Source organism: Amorphotheca resinae, assembly GCF_003019875.1.
Source record: "Amorphotheca resinae ATCC 22711 unplaced genomic scaffold M430scaffold_1, whole genome shotgun sequence".
NCBI lineage: Eukaryota > Fungi > Ascomycota > Leotiomycetes > Helotiales > Amorphothecaceae > Amorphotheca > Amorphotheca resinae.
Window position 1 is genome coordinate 3,691,394 of NW_020194471.1, and position 14,456 is coordinate 3,705,849.

Here is a 14,456-nt window from a genome sequence, read left to right on the forward strand (position 1 = left end):
ACGAATTCAAGCCCGGGGGTTCGCTCGAATGTTTTGTCTAGTAAGACGTCATACCTATTCACCTATTGATGGCTCAAAAAGAGATTATTAGAGCTCAAGAACGCATCGGAGAGAATTTCGCCGCTGCAGGCCGAGAGGAAAGGATTGGCAGGGAGGGCATCCCACCTTCTCTCGATTCCTCTTTCGCAAACACTACACCGGAGAGAGGAACATCAGCTCCTTTGAGATTGATAGATGTATCAATTTCACCCACGCTTCGCCTGCCAGACCAATACAAGCAACAGTACAACAACCATCAACAGGATCTCTCGTGCGGGGCACTGAATCTGGAGTAGCAGGCTCCGTCCATTTGAGCCCAGCAGAACAGACTCGAAAGATTTCGAATCCATATACTAACAGTACAAGTCCGCAGATATATAGCGGTGGATTCAAAGCAACCCCTATAAATCGCGGCCGAGTCTCCTCCAAATACCTACCTTATGCCCTTCTAGGCCTTGACAAGCCCCAGGTGCTTGTCAAAACCGTTTCGGGAACTCCTGAGAACCCTTTAGTGTAGCACGAATCAGTCCCCGGTTCGAGGAAAGCTAAAAATATGTTGAGGATCCTAAGTTCAATTAAAGAGAAAAGGCTCTGCATCAGAGTGGTGCGGAATGGTTGGACGTCCAATATGGCACAGGAAAGATCCGTATAGGCGTTGAATAGGTTGAAAATAAGACACGGCCAGAAATTGAGAGTTGCGAGCGTTTAAGGATTATTGGAAAGGGTGGTTTTTCCGACTATGCAAGACTCGAAGAAGGATACCCAACGAATATACGCTATGAAGACGATTCCAAAAGCCTCTGTTACTTCGCAATCCGAAGTGGCACACACGCTCGCAAAAATACATCGACTGGCACAAGCGTTTCTCCAAGAGGAATATGAACCTACTTTCAAACCCAATGATTGCTGAATAATCTCTGATACAATGCCGCAACAGCCCTCTCAGGAAGTACTACAACGGTTCTCTGGGGTCATACGAGCGAGCCACGCCTGGTTAGTTGAAAGAGGTGGTAGTCTCAAGGACCTGTCGTTCGGTAGTGGCCAAGATCAAGAGATGCATAGCTTGGTCCAGACATGAAAACGGTAGTATAAAGCGATGGGATGGGAATGGGGCAATGAAGGGGATTGTGTCATGTGTCGTCAGCGATTTGGTTCTATTGAAAGACAGGAAATATTAAGGAGAGCAGGCTTCTGGGCCTACGGTCCCGCGGAACTCTTGCGAAGAACAAGTTTGGTGGCAGCGAGTACATAAAGTAAGGTATTCTTGCGTGGAAACGGTATCCCCGAAAGACTTATAAGCTGAGTACGAGTCAAGTGTAAATCAAGGATGGTTATGTAGGAACCATCAACAATTATTTGTGAAACAAGGTTCACAAGATTTGTTGTATTGCGAATCAAACTCTGGAGAATAAAGGGGCAAGGAAATAGGGGTGGGTTATGTAATAAATGAGTAACGAGATTTCAACCTTATTGGTCTCCCCCCTTAGCCCCTCGCTAAGCCCTCCTGATTTCTCGCTCTGAAGATTTTGATTCCACTTACAACTGTCTGAGTGAAACCGTCAATGCTACAGTTAAAGCGCAGAATTATATCGCTACCGAGAGTAATTCGTATCAAAGAGCTACCAGCGAGCAGGGGTCGCCGCAGTCAACTGTACAGATCCAGAGACAGAGCAGGTCGTCAATTCCAGATGGATGACCCGAAACGCGTACGCATATCTAGGTCCCTTCTGAGCCATGCAGCACGGATTTGACAGGTTTTGAGTAGAAAAGTCATCACCATGATACCCATGCCTTGCCTCCTCAGGCAATATGTGATGCGTATAAGAAGTATCAGAGGATGGAGAACTCAGCCGTCGACGAAGATCTTGAAATTGTTGATTTCCGCAGAGGGTTGAGTGACGTCCAAAAGCAAAAAATAGTCCCTGTGGCCACAGTTCCATCTGAGATGATTGCGGCTGCAGGGAAGGTTTTCAAATCATATGGCCAAAGTCAGGAAGGAGAGTCTCTTGGCTTGAATGATGTACCTGATGCTTGCACAGTATATGAGCATAAGGATTTTAATGGTCAGCTGATATTTCACGTGCTGAAAGCAATGGTCTGACCGTTATGCTAGGATTGAGGCTGCTACCATCCCTCTTGCCTCCCGAATGCCAGTCTATTCTCCTTGACAGGTTGCTCCACCGCGACCTGTCAAATCCGCTTCACATGACGAACATTCAACAGGATTATGACATTCCGTTCCCACCACTCTCTGAAGGAGGTGATTCCCGATTGTCCTTTTTTAGCTATCCTCAGTCCTATAAAGGCCATGTCTTCACGCCTCTCAAACCAAACTCGAATCATAAACCGCTTAACACGGCGCAATTCCTGCAAAAGAAACTGCGCTGGCTCACCATAGGCTCTCAATATAATTGGAACACACGAAGTTACCCCTCGTCCTCTCCCACGCCATTCCCACCTGACATTTCCGCACTGGTCACGTCACTATTTCAAGACTCATTCACACCAGAATCCGGAGTCGTCCTACTCTACTCGCCCAAAGACTATATGCCCGTGCACCGCGACGTCTCAGAGGAATGCGAGCGTGGGCTCGCCAGCTTCAGTCTTGGGTGCGACGGGCTCTTTGTTATCGCCCGGGACAAGTATCCTGATGCTGACGAAGGGGATGAGGATCGAGAGCAGGAAATGGTTGTGATCAGAGTGCGCAGCGGTGATGTGGTCCAGATGTCGGGCCAGACACGGTGGGCCTGGCATGCTATGCCGAAAGTCATGGCCGGCACGTGTCCTCCGTGGCTTGAGGAATGGCCGGTGGGGACCGCCACACCCAAAGAGTATGAGAAATGGAGAGGCTATATGAGAGGAAAGAGGTTGAATATTAGTTGTCGACAGGTCTGGGAATGATGGGTGTGAATGAGGGTATTTTCAGATACGTCTGTCAGCCGTCTACGGTCATATGTCCACCAGGCCGATGACAAGATCTTTGCTCGAAGATGGAGACGGCTGGATTCTAATCAGCAGTTCTGTAGTTCTGAAGCCAAAGGTCAAGAAAAGAACGGTTGGTGACGAGAAGAGCCGATGGAATCTCACACGCCTTCCCAGCCTAAGTTCTTAGGAATTGGACCATGTGAAAATAAATCAAAATATCCACTCGAACAAAAGGCAAAATGGCTGTCGGAATCTGAACTTCCAGGAACTGGAACAACCGGTGTTGAAGTCAAAACGGTGCCCTAATTGCCAGAAGAAGTGGGAGACAGGTTGAGACAGCTAATGACAAGCAATGCCAAGAAGCGCCGCTCCATTCTGCCAATATCCACCCCTTTCTCCGTGCCAACTTTCGAGTCTGCTTACGAAGAGGAGCTCAGCCCTGCACAAGGCTGAACAGTCAACTTGACGGAAGAGGCGTACACGATCTTCGGTGGCTTGAGGCTAGCTTGCGTAATCTCACAACACCGGCGTAACTTTTCTATAGATAGATGTCAGTTCTTTTTATAGAACCAAATTCCGCTCTTTGTGGAGTGACGAAAACCGTAGAAATTTCGGGGAACTCAGGAACATCTAGAATTCCTGGGACCGTAAGGCGTCGCTGTTTGCTGCCCCGTTCTAAGACCTCCGAAACCCCTGACTTGTGTTGAAATTTCCGTTTTGTTTTCCGGAAACTTGGGATGCAGCGCGGCTTAACTGGAGACTTCCGTGAAAACCGCCCGAGAAGATCATGAAAAGGATCTTGATATTCTATGAATGGGCCATGCGTCAGCCGAGCTCGCCTTCACTTGCACTCTCTCAACTTGCCGAGTAGTGAAGTCATAACAGCTCTCCGTTCAAAGTAATAGCCGTGACAAAGAAAACTAATCAACTTGACGACTTAGTTAGAAACTCCTTCCACGAATCCACGGTAATGCTACTCTACTAGGCATTGATGATGTTGGGGGGTGCCCCTCATGTCACGTGATGGCTTCTCTTCGCCGGAACCCCCTTCCATCAGCCAAGATTTTGTGCCTGCCCAGGCACATTGACTGGAACAGGTACCAGGCCCAAGTTTGAGGGAATATTGCTCTCGTCCTCTTGCGATTGGTGACTTCCCTTGCGCTATATGCGTAGAGGGACCTTAGACTGATTACTAAGCCAGACCTTTTGCCACCTCCAACCGTTCGTGCCGTTTCCATCTCTGCCATCTGCCATCCTCAACATTGAGTGGCCAATTCACGCTGGGTCAACGACAAAGAGCGCAACGTCAAGTCTCTGATTGATATCAGACCGAAGTAGTTCTTCCAAAAATATCATCAAATCCTCTGCAATGCTTTGGATCCATACTTCATGTGGTGTGGAGGGTCAGAGAGGGGTACACTCTTCCACATTATTCTCAGACGGAACTCGAACCGAGAAGAATTTTTCGTCATCGGTAATGTCAATTGCTTGACCGAAGATGCTCGGAGTCCTGTTCCTGTCCAAAGTCCACTGTTTCCGTCCAATTAAGCTCAAGACCGCTTATGCGGCCTACCTGCCCTACCAACAGGAAGCCAATTCCGAGATTCCCAGCGCCCAAGTGGACCTGGCTTTTTATGGGGAACCCTGGGCTTCGTTCACTTTATGTGGTCCGTGGCCAATTCGAGGCGTGAGGAGAACGCCCATCTTGTGGGGAAGCTGGTACAATATGGCTTTCTCACTCGATCGCTGACGCAAGAAGGGCGTGCTAGCACAGGAAAAGCTTTCCTCTCGCCCTTCTCAACTCCGAGAAAAGAATGACATCGAACTTTGGGACCGATCATGATTGGGGTTTGCCTAGTTGTCTCAATTGAGGACTAGAATCCATGTGTAATGAGAACTGTGTAAATTCCCAGCCGGCCCTCAGAGACCTGATGTGTATATAATTCATCTGTTCCCCCATCAGAATTGAACGATCCAAACCACTACCCTCTCGTTCACATCGACACCTACTCTTGACATCCTATCTCATTTATTTCGGTCCACCATGAGATACGCACTTGCCTCCCTCGCCCTCGCGGCCGGTGCCTCTGCGGCCTCCATCCCCAGATCCTGCTCCTTCGGCATCACCGCTACCGGTGGTGAGCCAGGAACCATGGGACAGCTCAGCGATGGACAGAACCGCATCGGAGGTGGCCTCCCACCTGCCAGCTACTCCATCAGCAACGGCGCCATCACCGACTCCAACGGCAGAGGATGCATTCTCACCCCCGAGGTCGAACAGTTCCAGTGTGACAGCGGTGCTGCCCCAACTGGTGGTTTCGCTATCAGCAGCAGCGGTGAGATCTCTCACAACGGCTCGGAAACCTTCTACGCCTGCCCTGCCTCTGACACCGAGTGGAACATCTACACCACTCCCGTCGTTGGCCAGAAGAAGTGTGTCACCATTGGCCTGACCGCAAGCGGCTGCTACTCTTCGTCCGCATCTTCATCTCCTGCCAGCTCAACTGGTTCCAAGACCACAGCTCAGTCATCGGTCCCTGCCCAGTCCTCTCCTGCTGGTCAATCTCCTAGCAGCCCAGCTGGTTCAGGAAACGGTCCCTCCGGAAGCAGCCCAGCTGGTCCCAAGACCACCACCATCCCTATTCAATCACCACCTGCCCAGTCTCCTCCTGCTCAATCCCCAGGCAGCCCAGCTGGCCCAGGTAACGGTCCCTCTGGAAGCAGCCCTGCCGGCCCCGCTGGTCCAGGAAGCAGCCCTGCTGGAAGCACCCCCGCCGGTCCATCTGGTCCAGGAAGCAGCCCTGCCGGAAGCAGCCCTGCCGGTCCCGCTGGTCCAGGAAGCAGCCCTGCCGGAAGCAGCCCTGCCGGTCCCGCTGGTCCAGGAAGCAGCCCTGCTGGAAGCACCCCCGCAAGCCCAGCTGGCCCAGCAAGCAGCCCCGCTGGAAGCAGCCCCGCCGGAACTCAGCCCACTTCTGCTCCTTCCACCCCTGGTGGCCCCAAGAGCTGCCCAGCCAACCTCAACGGCCAATACCAATACCCTCACCTGATCGTCCCTGTCTCCGCCTCGTCGCCTGACAAGTCTTTCGGCACATCCTACAACGGCACCATCACCTCCGACATCAGCTCCATCTTCAACTTCGACGTCCCCAAGTCCTACACTGGCACTTGCTCTCTTGTCTTCCTCTTCCCCCAGAAGGACCAACTCGAGACCTCCTCCTTCAGCTTCTCCGGCAACGGCGAGGTTGACTTCGCGCAATTGACCACCGTGGCCACCAACACGACCACCTACGCCACTGAGGGCAGCGTCAAGACTGACTTTGGCAACTTCACTGTCACCCCTGGTTCCTCCACCGTTGTTTCCAGCTTCTCTTGCCCCGCTGGCCAGACTGTCTCTTACAAGATCAGCTCTGTCTCTGGAACCAGCCTCAACTACTTCCAGGACTGGAACCCAAGCCCCATCGGTTTGTTCATCACCACTTGCTAAATGCAAGATGTATAAAATTGGGATTTGGGATCAAAGGATATGGGAAACAGGATATGGGTTTAGGGAGGATTTAAAAAGTTGTACATCATCACATTCGTTACGAGACACATGAAAAACCAAGGTGTAAGACCAGATAAGAGATAGGAAGTCATTCATTGTACCATAGTGATATAATTTATGATTTCGAATAGACTTTTTAATCTGGTAAATCTGATTTTCGATAGCTTACGAGGTGTGTAGTACTGTATTGAGTGAAAGCACTGAGTTGTTAGGAGGTTTTAACTTGATAACATGACCTAGATTGTATTTTATATATAAAGTATCCATGTACCTTAGGTACCTTAGCAGAAAAATACGCGAAGATATAATGCTTTTAAGACTATATAGAAAAAATAAAGGGCTTTAACAAGATTAATTTCTATTTACTATATATACCTGATTAATATTTATAATACTATATATATATAAATAATGTATCTATAGACATGATATTAAATAAATAAACCCTTTAGAAATAATAATAGTATATAATATTAAATAATAAAATATTTTTAATCACGTATATATTATTAAAATTAAAATAATAATGTAGACATGATTTTTTGTGTTCTAATTCTATAGAATACCTTAAAAGTTTTAAATAAAGAGTTTCGTCGCAGAGAGATGTATGCTGTTCGGAGACTTTTTCTTGTCACAAGTAGGTAGGTAATGAATAGGGGTCCAAGGGTGTTTCTTCACTCGCGATGCGACACTAGCGCCGTCAATGGTTTACGGTACCTCGGTAGAGCGCACGCGTCAAGCGACGCAGGGACTCCCATAAGGCTCCCATCAAAAGTACACGTACCTGAAGTGTACCTTAGCGGGATTTATAGAGGAGATAACAGCCTGTATATATAATTAATCTATTTTACAGCTATAAGATGAGACCCGCTTTTAAAATCAATAAGATATCTATAGCTATAAAATTTTTAATCATGTAGTTGTTTTAATTATATAGGATTTTTAATAATATAATTATTTAAAGGCTATAGTAGCTTTTAATCATGTAGAATTTTTAATAGTGTAGATATTTTAACGATGTAGCCAATTAGAAGGCACAGGCGTAGCGAGGCGCTTAGTAACCGCGTCGTCCCCTTAGGCCTGCGCGGCCCTGTCGCCCCTTACCTAGGCCTACGTAGCCCCCCCCCCCCCCTTATCGCGCCCCTTTCTACCGGTAGACCCCTACGCGTAAACTTTAGCTAAATCGATCGATTTTAATACTCTTAAAATTCGAGTGTTGATTACTATAGAATAAGAGAGCTACCGAAGAGGCAAAAGCTTAAAAAATAAGCTTAAAAAGAGTAGAAAGGGAAGGCTGTTCTATAAAGGAAGGAACGCCTAACTTAGAAACTATTCTAATTAGCTACATCGTTAAAATTTCTACATCATTAAAATGCCTACACCGCTCCCCCCGATTTCTTCCACGAGCCAACAAGGCAATGAAGCTCCAAAATGGCACCGCATTCCTCGACCTCTCATGACTCGAATCCGACAATCTCCTTTACTTGCTTCAACAAGTTACCCGTCGAAGTGCGCCTCATGATCTGGAAGTTCGCCTTGCCGGATCCGCGGATTGTTTATATCAAGGCGAGACGGCTACGAACCGACGATGACCCATCCTGGTGGAAAAGGGTGCGGTCCGACAAAGCAATTGAAGGTCCTGCCGGCCCTGCTCCCTACCCCGAAGCCGACGACGCCGATGATGATGAATCCAGTTACGATTTCTTCGACATTGAGGACTACGAGCTTGATAAGATTGAGAGGAAAATGGCCTGTAAAAGGCTTCTGACACCGGATGATAAATTTACAGGGAGGATGACGAGAGCGGATGCGAAGGCCATTTTGATGCGGCCGGAAAAACATCGAGCAATCGAACTACCTGGCATTCATCGTCCAGCGCATTTGCATGGGGTTTACTCTGAATCAGGTATACCTTCCTTGTTGCTCGTCTGCAAAGAATCCTTTGGTGTGGCTTCCAAATCCTATACTGCGGCGTTTGGAGCCAAGGGAGCCTTCCCTCAGACCTATTTTGATTTTCATCGTGATACACTACATATCGATTTCAACTCCTTGAGGAGTTTGCATAAATCTGCGTACTGGTATCGGATATCCGGTGTGGATTACGATCCTTCTGGGGAGATCCCAGCCTTAACTCCTACGGACGAAACGTCTATGGTTGAGTCTCTCTCAGTCTCCTTGAGCCTTCCAGCTGTCGAACTTGCTCTGGAATCTAGTGATAGATTCAGCACTTTTTTGTATTCTCTGCATAGGCTTTTTCCACGTTTGAAACGACTTACTATTGTTGAACGTCATTATGCTCCGGCTGAGCTTTGCGACGACGACGTCGACAAGCGTGCTGAAGACATGAAAGAATTGAAATTCGTCGAGTCAACAATACACCTCCTCCAAAACCACCTCCAATTCAATGGGCATCCTATCTTCTTGGGCGATTACAGACACATACAGTCCGGGCGACGTCAACTGAGTGTACTCGACCCGCCTGAATGGGTTGAAGACGCTCGCCGTATTTCGGAGCAACATTCGAATACCTCCTGGCCGTTCTTCCAGGTCGATTACAAATCCATAATCGCCGAAGCCTACGAGAATAAGCTGTTGAAGCAAGCTGCCGAACCTAATAAAAGGTTTGACAGATATGGCTGGCCCATTTATCGTTCTGAAGACGACTTCGACGATGACTCCGAAGATGACTTCAACAGGGATCCTTGGCTGGATGAATATATCGATGGCCTGGGAGATGAGTTCGATCATCACGCCATACGAGAAATCCTCTATACCCTAAAAGATAAAGATAACTATTTGCCGGAAGATGACGACGTCCTGAAAGTGAACGATGTCCTGAAAGATAACGATGTCCTGGAAGATGACTATGACCTGGAAGGAGTAACCGACGAGGACATGCTGCGTCTCGCCAATGAGGCAGAAGCATCGATGACTTGAGTCTCGCTTGATACCTAGCAAAGGGCTATCTGTCAGTTTACCTTAGCATGAGTCTTAAATCGAGATACCCAGAGTAGCATATGTGAAAGTTCTCATACGATGCTTCGTCGTCTGGTTTTAATTACTGTCTAATATACATTCTGATCAGTTTAGGGTGTAAGGACTCGGCCTTTGTAAACTATGGACAACCCCCTTTAATAACTGATACCGACAATCTCAACAGAATAGCAATTAATGTATTCTCTAGGCATGCCAAGATTCGAATAATCTCCTAGCATATTTCTAACAGACATACTCCGGGCATTCAGTCCCTGTAAAATCAATGGTCGAATCTGCACTTCGGGGGAGTCACTCTTCTGCAACCTCAAGAGATGAATTCTTCATTATTCACTATTCAACTATTCAGCTGGCGGTCGGAAACTTCTCCGCATTAAGCTCGTCCACTGCTTTCCTCAATTGCTTCACATTTTCCAGCGCTGTGGGCATATCTGAGTGCAGGCAAATGCTGAAGGGCTTTCCACCAAACCCAAGGTGTACTTTGTCCCCATCCACGTCGATACTATGATCCGTCCGACCAATTAACAGAGTCTTTGTGTAAATTTCCTCCGTGGTGATCGTCTTGAATTGCCCAATGGGCATGATCTTTGCATTCTTGTCGTAAGCCACATCCACATATGCTTCCTCAATAAATGGCAGGCCCAGCTCCTCGCAAATGGCCTTCTCATCGGCCGAGCCCTTCGCGCCATAGATCGGGACCTTGAACAGAGCGCATGCTTCTAATACAGCTCTGCAGATCTTTAAATCCCGTTGCATGTAGAAGAACAGCTCGCCGTGGGGCTTGATATGGTTGAGAGGAACACCCTCGGCGTCGAGGATGGCTTTGAGGGCCCCGACCTGGTAGAGAACCATCGCGTACATATCGGCGGGGTCGACGGTCATTCGACGTCGTCCAAAGCCAAAGAGATCTAGCGATACATTGTCAATCAGGTACAGGGAAGAGGATCGAGGCGCGCGTACCTTGCAGTCCTGGATGTGCCCCCGCTTTGACGCCGTGTGCCTTCGCAAGTCTGACCGACTTGACCATTATAGAAGGATCCCCGGCGTGGAAACCACAGGCAATGTTCGCGACGTCAACGTACTTCATCAATTCCTCATCTGGTCCCTAATTCTGGCTTTAGCTAACAGACTCTATCTCATGCTGAATCGAGGCATTGCGGGGTAAGTACCATCTTCCATCTGCCAAACCCCTCCCCCATATCACAATTGATCTCGATCTTCTTTACTATGTCTTCCATGATCGCGAAGAGCCTTGCTATTAGTCTATGAAGTTATGAATTCCTGATAGAGCGGGGAGAGAGAAAGAGACAACGCATTGCGCAAGGCAAGAGAATATAAATTGGCTATGCTTGAAGCTATGACACATTGATATGGCAAAGTGACCAGTCTCCACAGAGCCACACGTGTCTTGGCCACTTTTGGAGAGCTCAACATAGTCCTTACGATGCCGCTCAAGAATGGAGGGGTGATTTGTAAGGAGAGGGGGGTAACCCCGGGAGCGGCCAAACGATACAAGATAAGGAGACGGAGCATGATGGAGAGGAGAGTCCGGAATCCGGAGTATGGAGTTTGATTATGATGTTGATAGAGGGACGGTAGCTGACTAGCCTCCGCAGTGGGCCTTTCCTGCACTCAATCTACCCAGGTCCTGCCTCTCTCTCATTGGGCACCTTGATTGGTTGTCTTCGACCCACGAACTTCTTATCGATCGGCAGTTGATCTCGCAAAGATGGGTGTTATACATGGGAACCAAGACATACAGAGGCAACGGCGGCGCCCACCTTCAATCGAGATATTGGCCCTTGTCACTGATACCGATAAGCTCCAACTCGGCCTATCTGCGTAGCTCTGCAGGTCGCGTGGAACTGGCTGCCACTTCCGTTAAATTTGTGTATCATTTGAGAAAGCTCAGCCTTGTCAATATCTTCACATCGCAGCATCTCGATGCGAGGTAGGTCATGGATGTATCTTCAAGGGTAGGTCATGGATGATAGGTACATTCAAGTGGTGTAACCTTGTTTTTTTATAACCATGGACAGAGGTGACTGGTTTTATTCTGATTTCACCAACAATCCCATCATCTTTGACAAAACCCGATTTCGATATGGCGAACGGCGTTCAAATCGAACCTCCCTTTAGTCAAGGGGTTGGTTATGGAATTGTCGTTGGACTCGGGGCAGCATTTGCCATCGGCATGTCCATGGTGTCCCTCTTTCTCTCGAAATACTTTGAAGAGAAGCAGGACTCGGAGATGTTCATGACTGCGAAGCATTCCGTCAAAACCGGGCTGACTGCATCTGCTGTGGTATCATCATGGACAATTGCTGCAACGCTTCTCAGTTCTACATCATGTAAGTTGCGCATTCAGAGTATAACTGTATAACTTTTGGTACCTTCCTGGAATTTAGCATTTAACATCACAAAACTTGCAGATGGTTACTCTTATGGAATTTCAGGGCCGTTCTGGGTAGGTTCAAAGGCCTGAACTTAGAAAATACCATGTATACTAATACCTGGTAATAGTACGGAGCTGGTGCAAGTGTCCAGATCCTCCTGTTTTCGGTGGCCGCAATCGAATTGAAACGAAAAGCCCCTCATGCGCAAGTACGCCACCCAAACCTCTACAACTGCAGGGCCAAAGAACAATATTCTGACTTGAAAGACCTTCCTGCAAATTGCAAAACACAGATACGGCGCGCCTGCTCACATTGTCCTGTGTTGTTACTGTTTGCTCTACCAGGTCATTTTGACAGTCAGTCTTCTTGTCGGAGGTAGTGCTGTATTTAGCATTCTTACAGGTGTCGACCGCAATGCGCTGTGCTTCTTGTTCCCTATTGGAGTTGTAAGTATGTCGAGGCTTTGGTTTATATGATACCTGACAACTCTAGGTTATCTATACACTGTGTGGTGGTATCAAAGCCACCTTCCTGACAGATTGGGTAAGTTAAACATTGTAAGTATATATGACATGACTGACCTCTCAGTAGATTCATACAGTAATTATTTTCGTCATTATGTTAATGTCTGCGTTCGTCGTCTACACCACCTCATCCGTGATTGGATCCAGCGACAAGATGTGGGAGCTTCTCACTGAAGCAGCTGGGCTCCATCCTGTAGAAGGCAACGCTCAAGGCTCCTATCTGACTATGAGAAGTGTAGAAGGCGGCTATATTGGGTAAAGTTATAATCTCTGATATTATACTTTCATCCCCTGTTGAAAGATCTATTACTAACTTCAGAAACTTTTACAGCCTGGTATTTGTAGGAACCGGTTTTGCTGCAGCAGTCGACTCTCAACTTTTCCAGAAAGCAATCGCAGCTGATCCCGCGGGAACACTAGGGGGATACCTTCTTGGAGGAACGTCCTGGTTCACAATACCCTTCGTGCTAGCGACAACTTTCGGTTTGGCAGCAGCAGCTACCGAACATCTGCCAAGCTTCCCCACATACCCAAATCGCATGAATGAATACGAGGTTTCCTCAGGCCTAGCATTGCCGTATGCTGCGCTCTCTATCATGGGGAAAGGCGGGGGAGCAGCCATCCTCCTTATGGTCTTCATGGCTGTAACATCAGCCATGTCATCCGAAACAGTCGCCACAACCGCCCTGCTCACATACAATCTCTACCAATCATACATCAACCCCAAAGCGACAGGAAAGCAACTGCTGCGATTTTCAAATATGATAGTACCTGGCTTCGCTATTGTTACCGCTGGTATAGCTGCTGGCTTGAACCATGCGGGTTTCTCGGTCAGCTTCCTCGTCACCATTTCAGGTATCTTGGTCGATTCCGCTATTGTTCCTATGGCCTGCACGATCATGTGGAGCAAGCAATCCAAATTTGCCGTGATCGCAGCTCCACTCATTAGCTCAGCCGCCGGAATTCTCGCATGGATTCTCACGGCTCATTCAACGGAAGGGGTAATTACTATCACGACACTCAGTGCGAACCTTCCGCTTGTTGCGGGGAACATATGCTCGCTCTGTTCACCACTCGTCCTGACGCCACTCTTCACTTTTATCAGGTCGGAGAACTACGATTTTGAGAAGTTCAAGGAGGTCAGACCGGCTGATGATTATGAGGAGGGGGATGAGCAAACCTCTCGCGAGTCGGCGGCTGACAAGGAGGCTGCGATGGAAGCTGCCAGGACTGAAGATGAAAAGAATGAGAAGATCTTGCTTAGAGCTAGAAAATGGGCTATTATAGCAAGTATCGTTATGACGGTCAGTTATCTAATCCTATGGTAAGTCACTTGCACCTATCATTTCTTCCCAATCCCATTCTCTACATATAAATCCTATTCTTATTGAAAAGTGCTAACTACAAGAATTAGGCCAATCCCTATGTATGGGACAAGATACGGTCCGTATTCTCCTCCTTTCTCCCAGAGCATCACTGACCTTTTCCAGTATTCTCAAAGGGGTTTTTCAAAGGCTGGATTGTGTAAGTTATTACCACTAGCCAACTATAGAACAAATGGCGCTAATCTAGAAATCTTATCAGCGTCGTATTCCTCTGGGCGTTCTTCGCTACAACTGTCATCACACTCCTCCCGATCTGGGAATCTCGGGACACACTTATCAAGTTTGCACGATATGTCACCAGTGGCAGGATTTCAAAGACTGGACCACCTAAGAAGAGGATGGAAATGATTGAGGGGGAAGAGCTTCAGGCTGAGAGTGGTGTTGTGATGGAAAAGGGAGGGGAGAAGGTTGGCGTGCTCCTTTCAGAGACTAAGTGAGCGTGCGTATTATATCGAAGAAAGGGATACAGTGGTCTACGAATATGAATGTTAGAGGAATTTTGTATCGGGCAACTGATACATATGTACTGTTTATTAGATGATAGATCCCTCTTTAGATGCAGAAATCACAAGATACCTTCTCTCTATATCTCTGAAAAAGTTTAGTTTTGACTTGGAACTAGAGATTTAAAAGATTTGGTTTTCTTGAT

General features: G+C 47.7%; 6 protein-coding genes across 6 annotated transcripts; 4 read left to right on the plus strand and 2 right to left on the minus strand.

Moving 5' to 3' along the window:
* Positions 1 to 1,610: 1,610 nt before the first annotated feature.
* Positions 1,611 to 3,193, plus strand: M430DRAFT_113911 (hypothetical protein). The gene is made up of 3 exons (XM_024861536.1): positions 1,611 to 1,745; positions 1,810 to 2,102; positions 2,153 to 3,193. Exons 1-3 carry the CDS (start codon positions 1,732 to 1,734, stop codon positions 2,938 to 2,940), a joined length of 1,095 nt encoding a protein of 364 aa, XP_024725834.1. The 5' UTR covers positions 1,611 to 1,731; the 3' UTR covers positions 2,941 to 3,193.
* A 1,692-nt stretch (positions 3,194 to 4,885) lies between these two features.
* Positions 4,886 to 6,609, plus strand: M430DRAFT_63452 (hypothetical protein). The gene is made up of 2 exons (XM_024869055.1): positions 4,886 to 5,490; positions 5,653 to 6,609. The coding sequence occupies exons 1-2, from the start codon at positions 5,009 to 5,011 to the stop codon at positions 6,446 to 6,448; spliced, it is 1,278 nt and encodes a 425-aa protein (XP_024725835.1). The 5' UTR covers positions 4,886 to 5,008; the 3' UTR covers positions 6,449 to 6,609.
* Positions 6,610 to 7,885: 1,276 nt separating this feature from the next.
* Positions 7,886 to 9,711, plus strand: M430DRAFT_165655 (hypothetical protein). Its single transcript, XM_024863483.1, has 2 exons — positions 7,886 to 9,476; positions 9,607 to 9,711. Exon 1 carries the CDS (start codon positions 7,940 to 7,942, stop codon positions 9,443 to 9,445), a length of 1,506 nt encoding a protein of 501 aa, XP_024725836.1. The 5' UTR covers positions 7,886 to 7,939; the 3' UTR covers positions 9,446 to 9,476; positions 9,607 to 9,711.
* A 136-nt stretch (positions 9,712 to 9,847) lies between these two features.
* M430DRAFT_63453 (hypothetical protein) lies at positions 9,848 to 11,036 on the minus strand (the record flags this gene model as incomplete). Its single annotated transcript, XM_024869056.1, has 3 exons — positions 10,672 to 11,036; positions 10,463 to 10,607; positions 9,848 to 10,410 (listed from the first exon to the last, which is right to left on the minus strand). Exons 1-3 carry the CDS (start codon positions 10,738 to 10,740, stop codon positions 9,848 to 9,850), a joined length of 777 nt encoding a protein of 258 aa, XP_024725837.1. The 5' UTR covers positions 10,741 to 11,036.
* On the minus strand, positions 10,727 to 11,036 carry M430DRAFT_32741 (hypothetical protein; the record flags this gene model as incomplete). The annotated part of the gene is made up of 1 exon (XM_024866225.1): positions 10,727 to 11,036. A coding segment is annotated over one exon (271 nt), but the record flags the coding sequence as incomplete, so codon positions are not given.
* Positions 11,037 to 11,606: 570 nt separating this feature from the next.
* On the plus strand, positions 11,607 to 14,244 carry M430DRAFT_132670 (hypothetical protein; the record flags this gene model as incomplete). Its single annotated transcript, XM_024862260.1, has 10 exons — positions 11,607 to 11,853; positions 11,935 to 11,969; positions 12,026 to 12,106; positions 12,165 to 12,344; positions 12,391 to 12,441; positions 12,490 to 12,677; positions 12,754 to 13,746; positions 13,837 to 13,865; positions 13,913 to 13,946; positions 14,007 to 14,244. The coding sequence occupies 10 exons, from the start codon at positions 11,607 to 11,609 to the stop codon at positions 14,242 to 14,244; spliced, it is 2,076 nt and encodes a 691-aa protein (XP_024725839.1).
* Between the last annotated feature and the right edge of the window lie 212 nt (positions 14,245 to 14,456).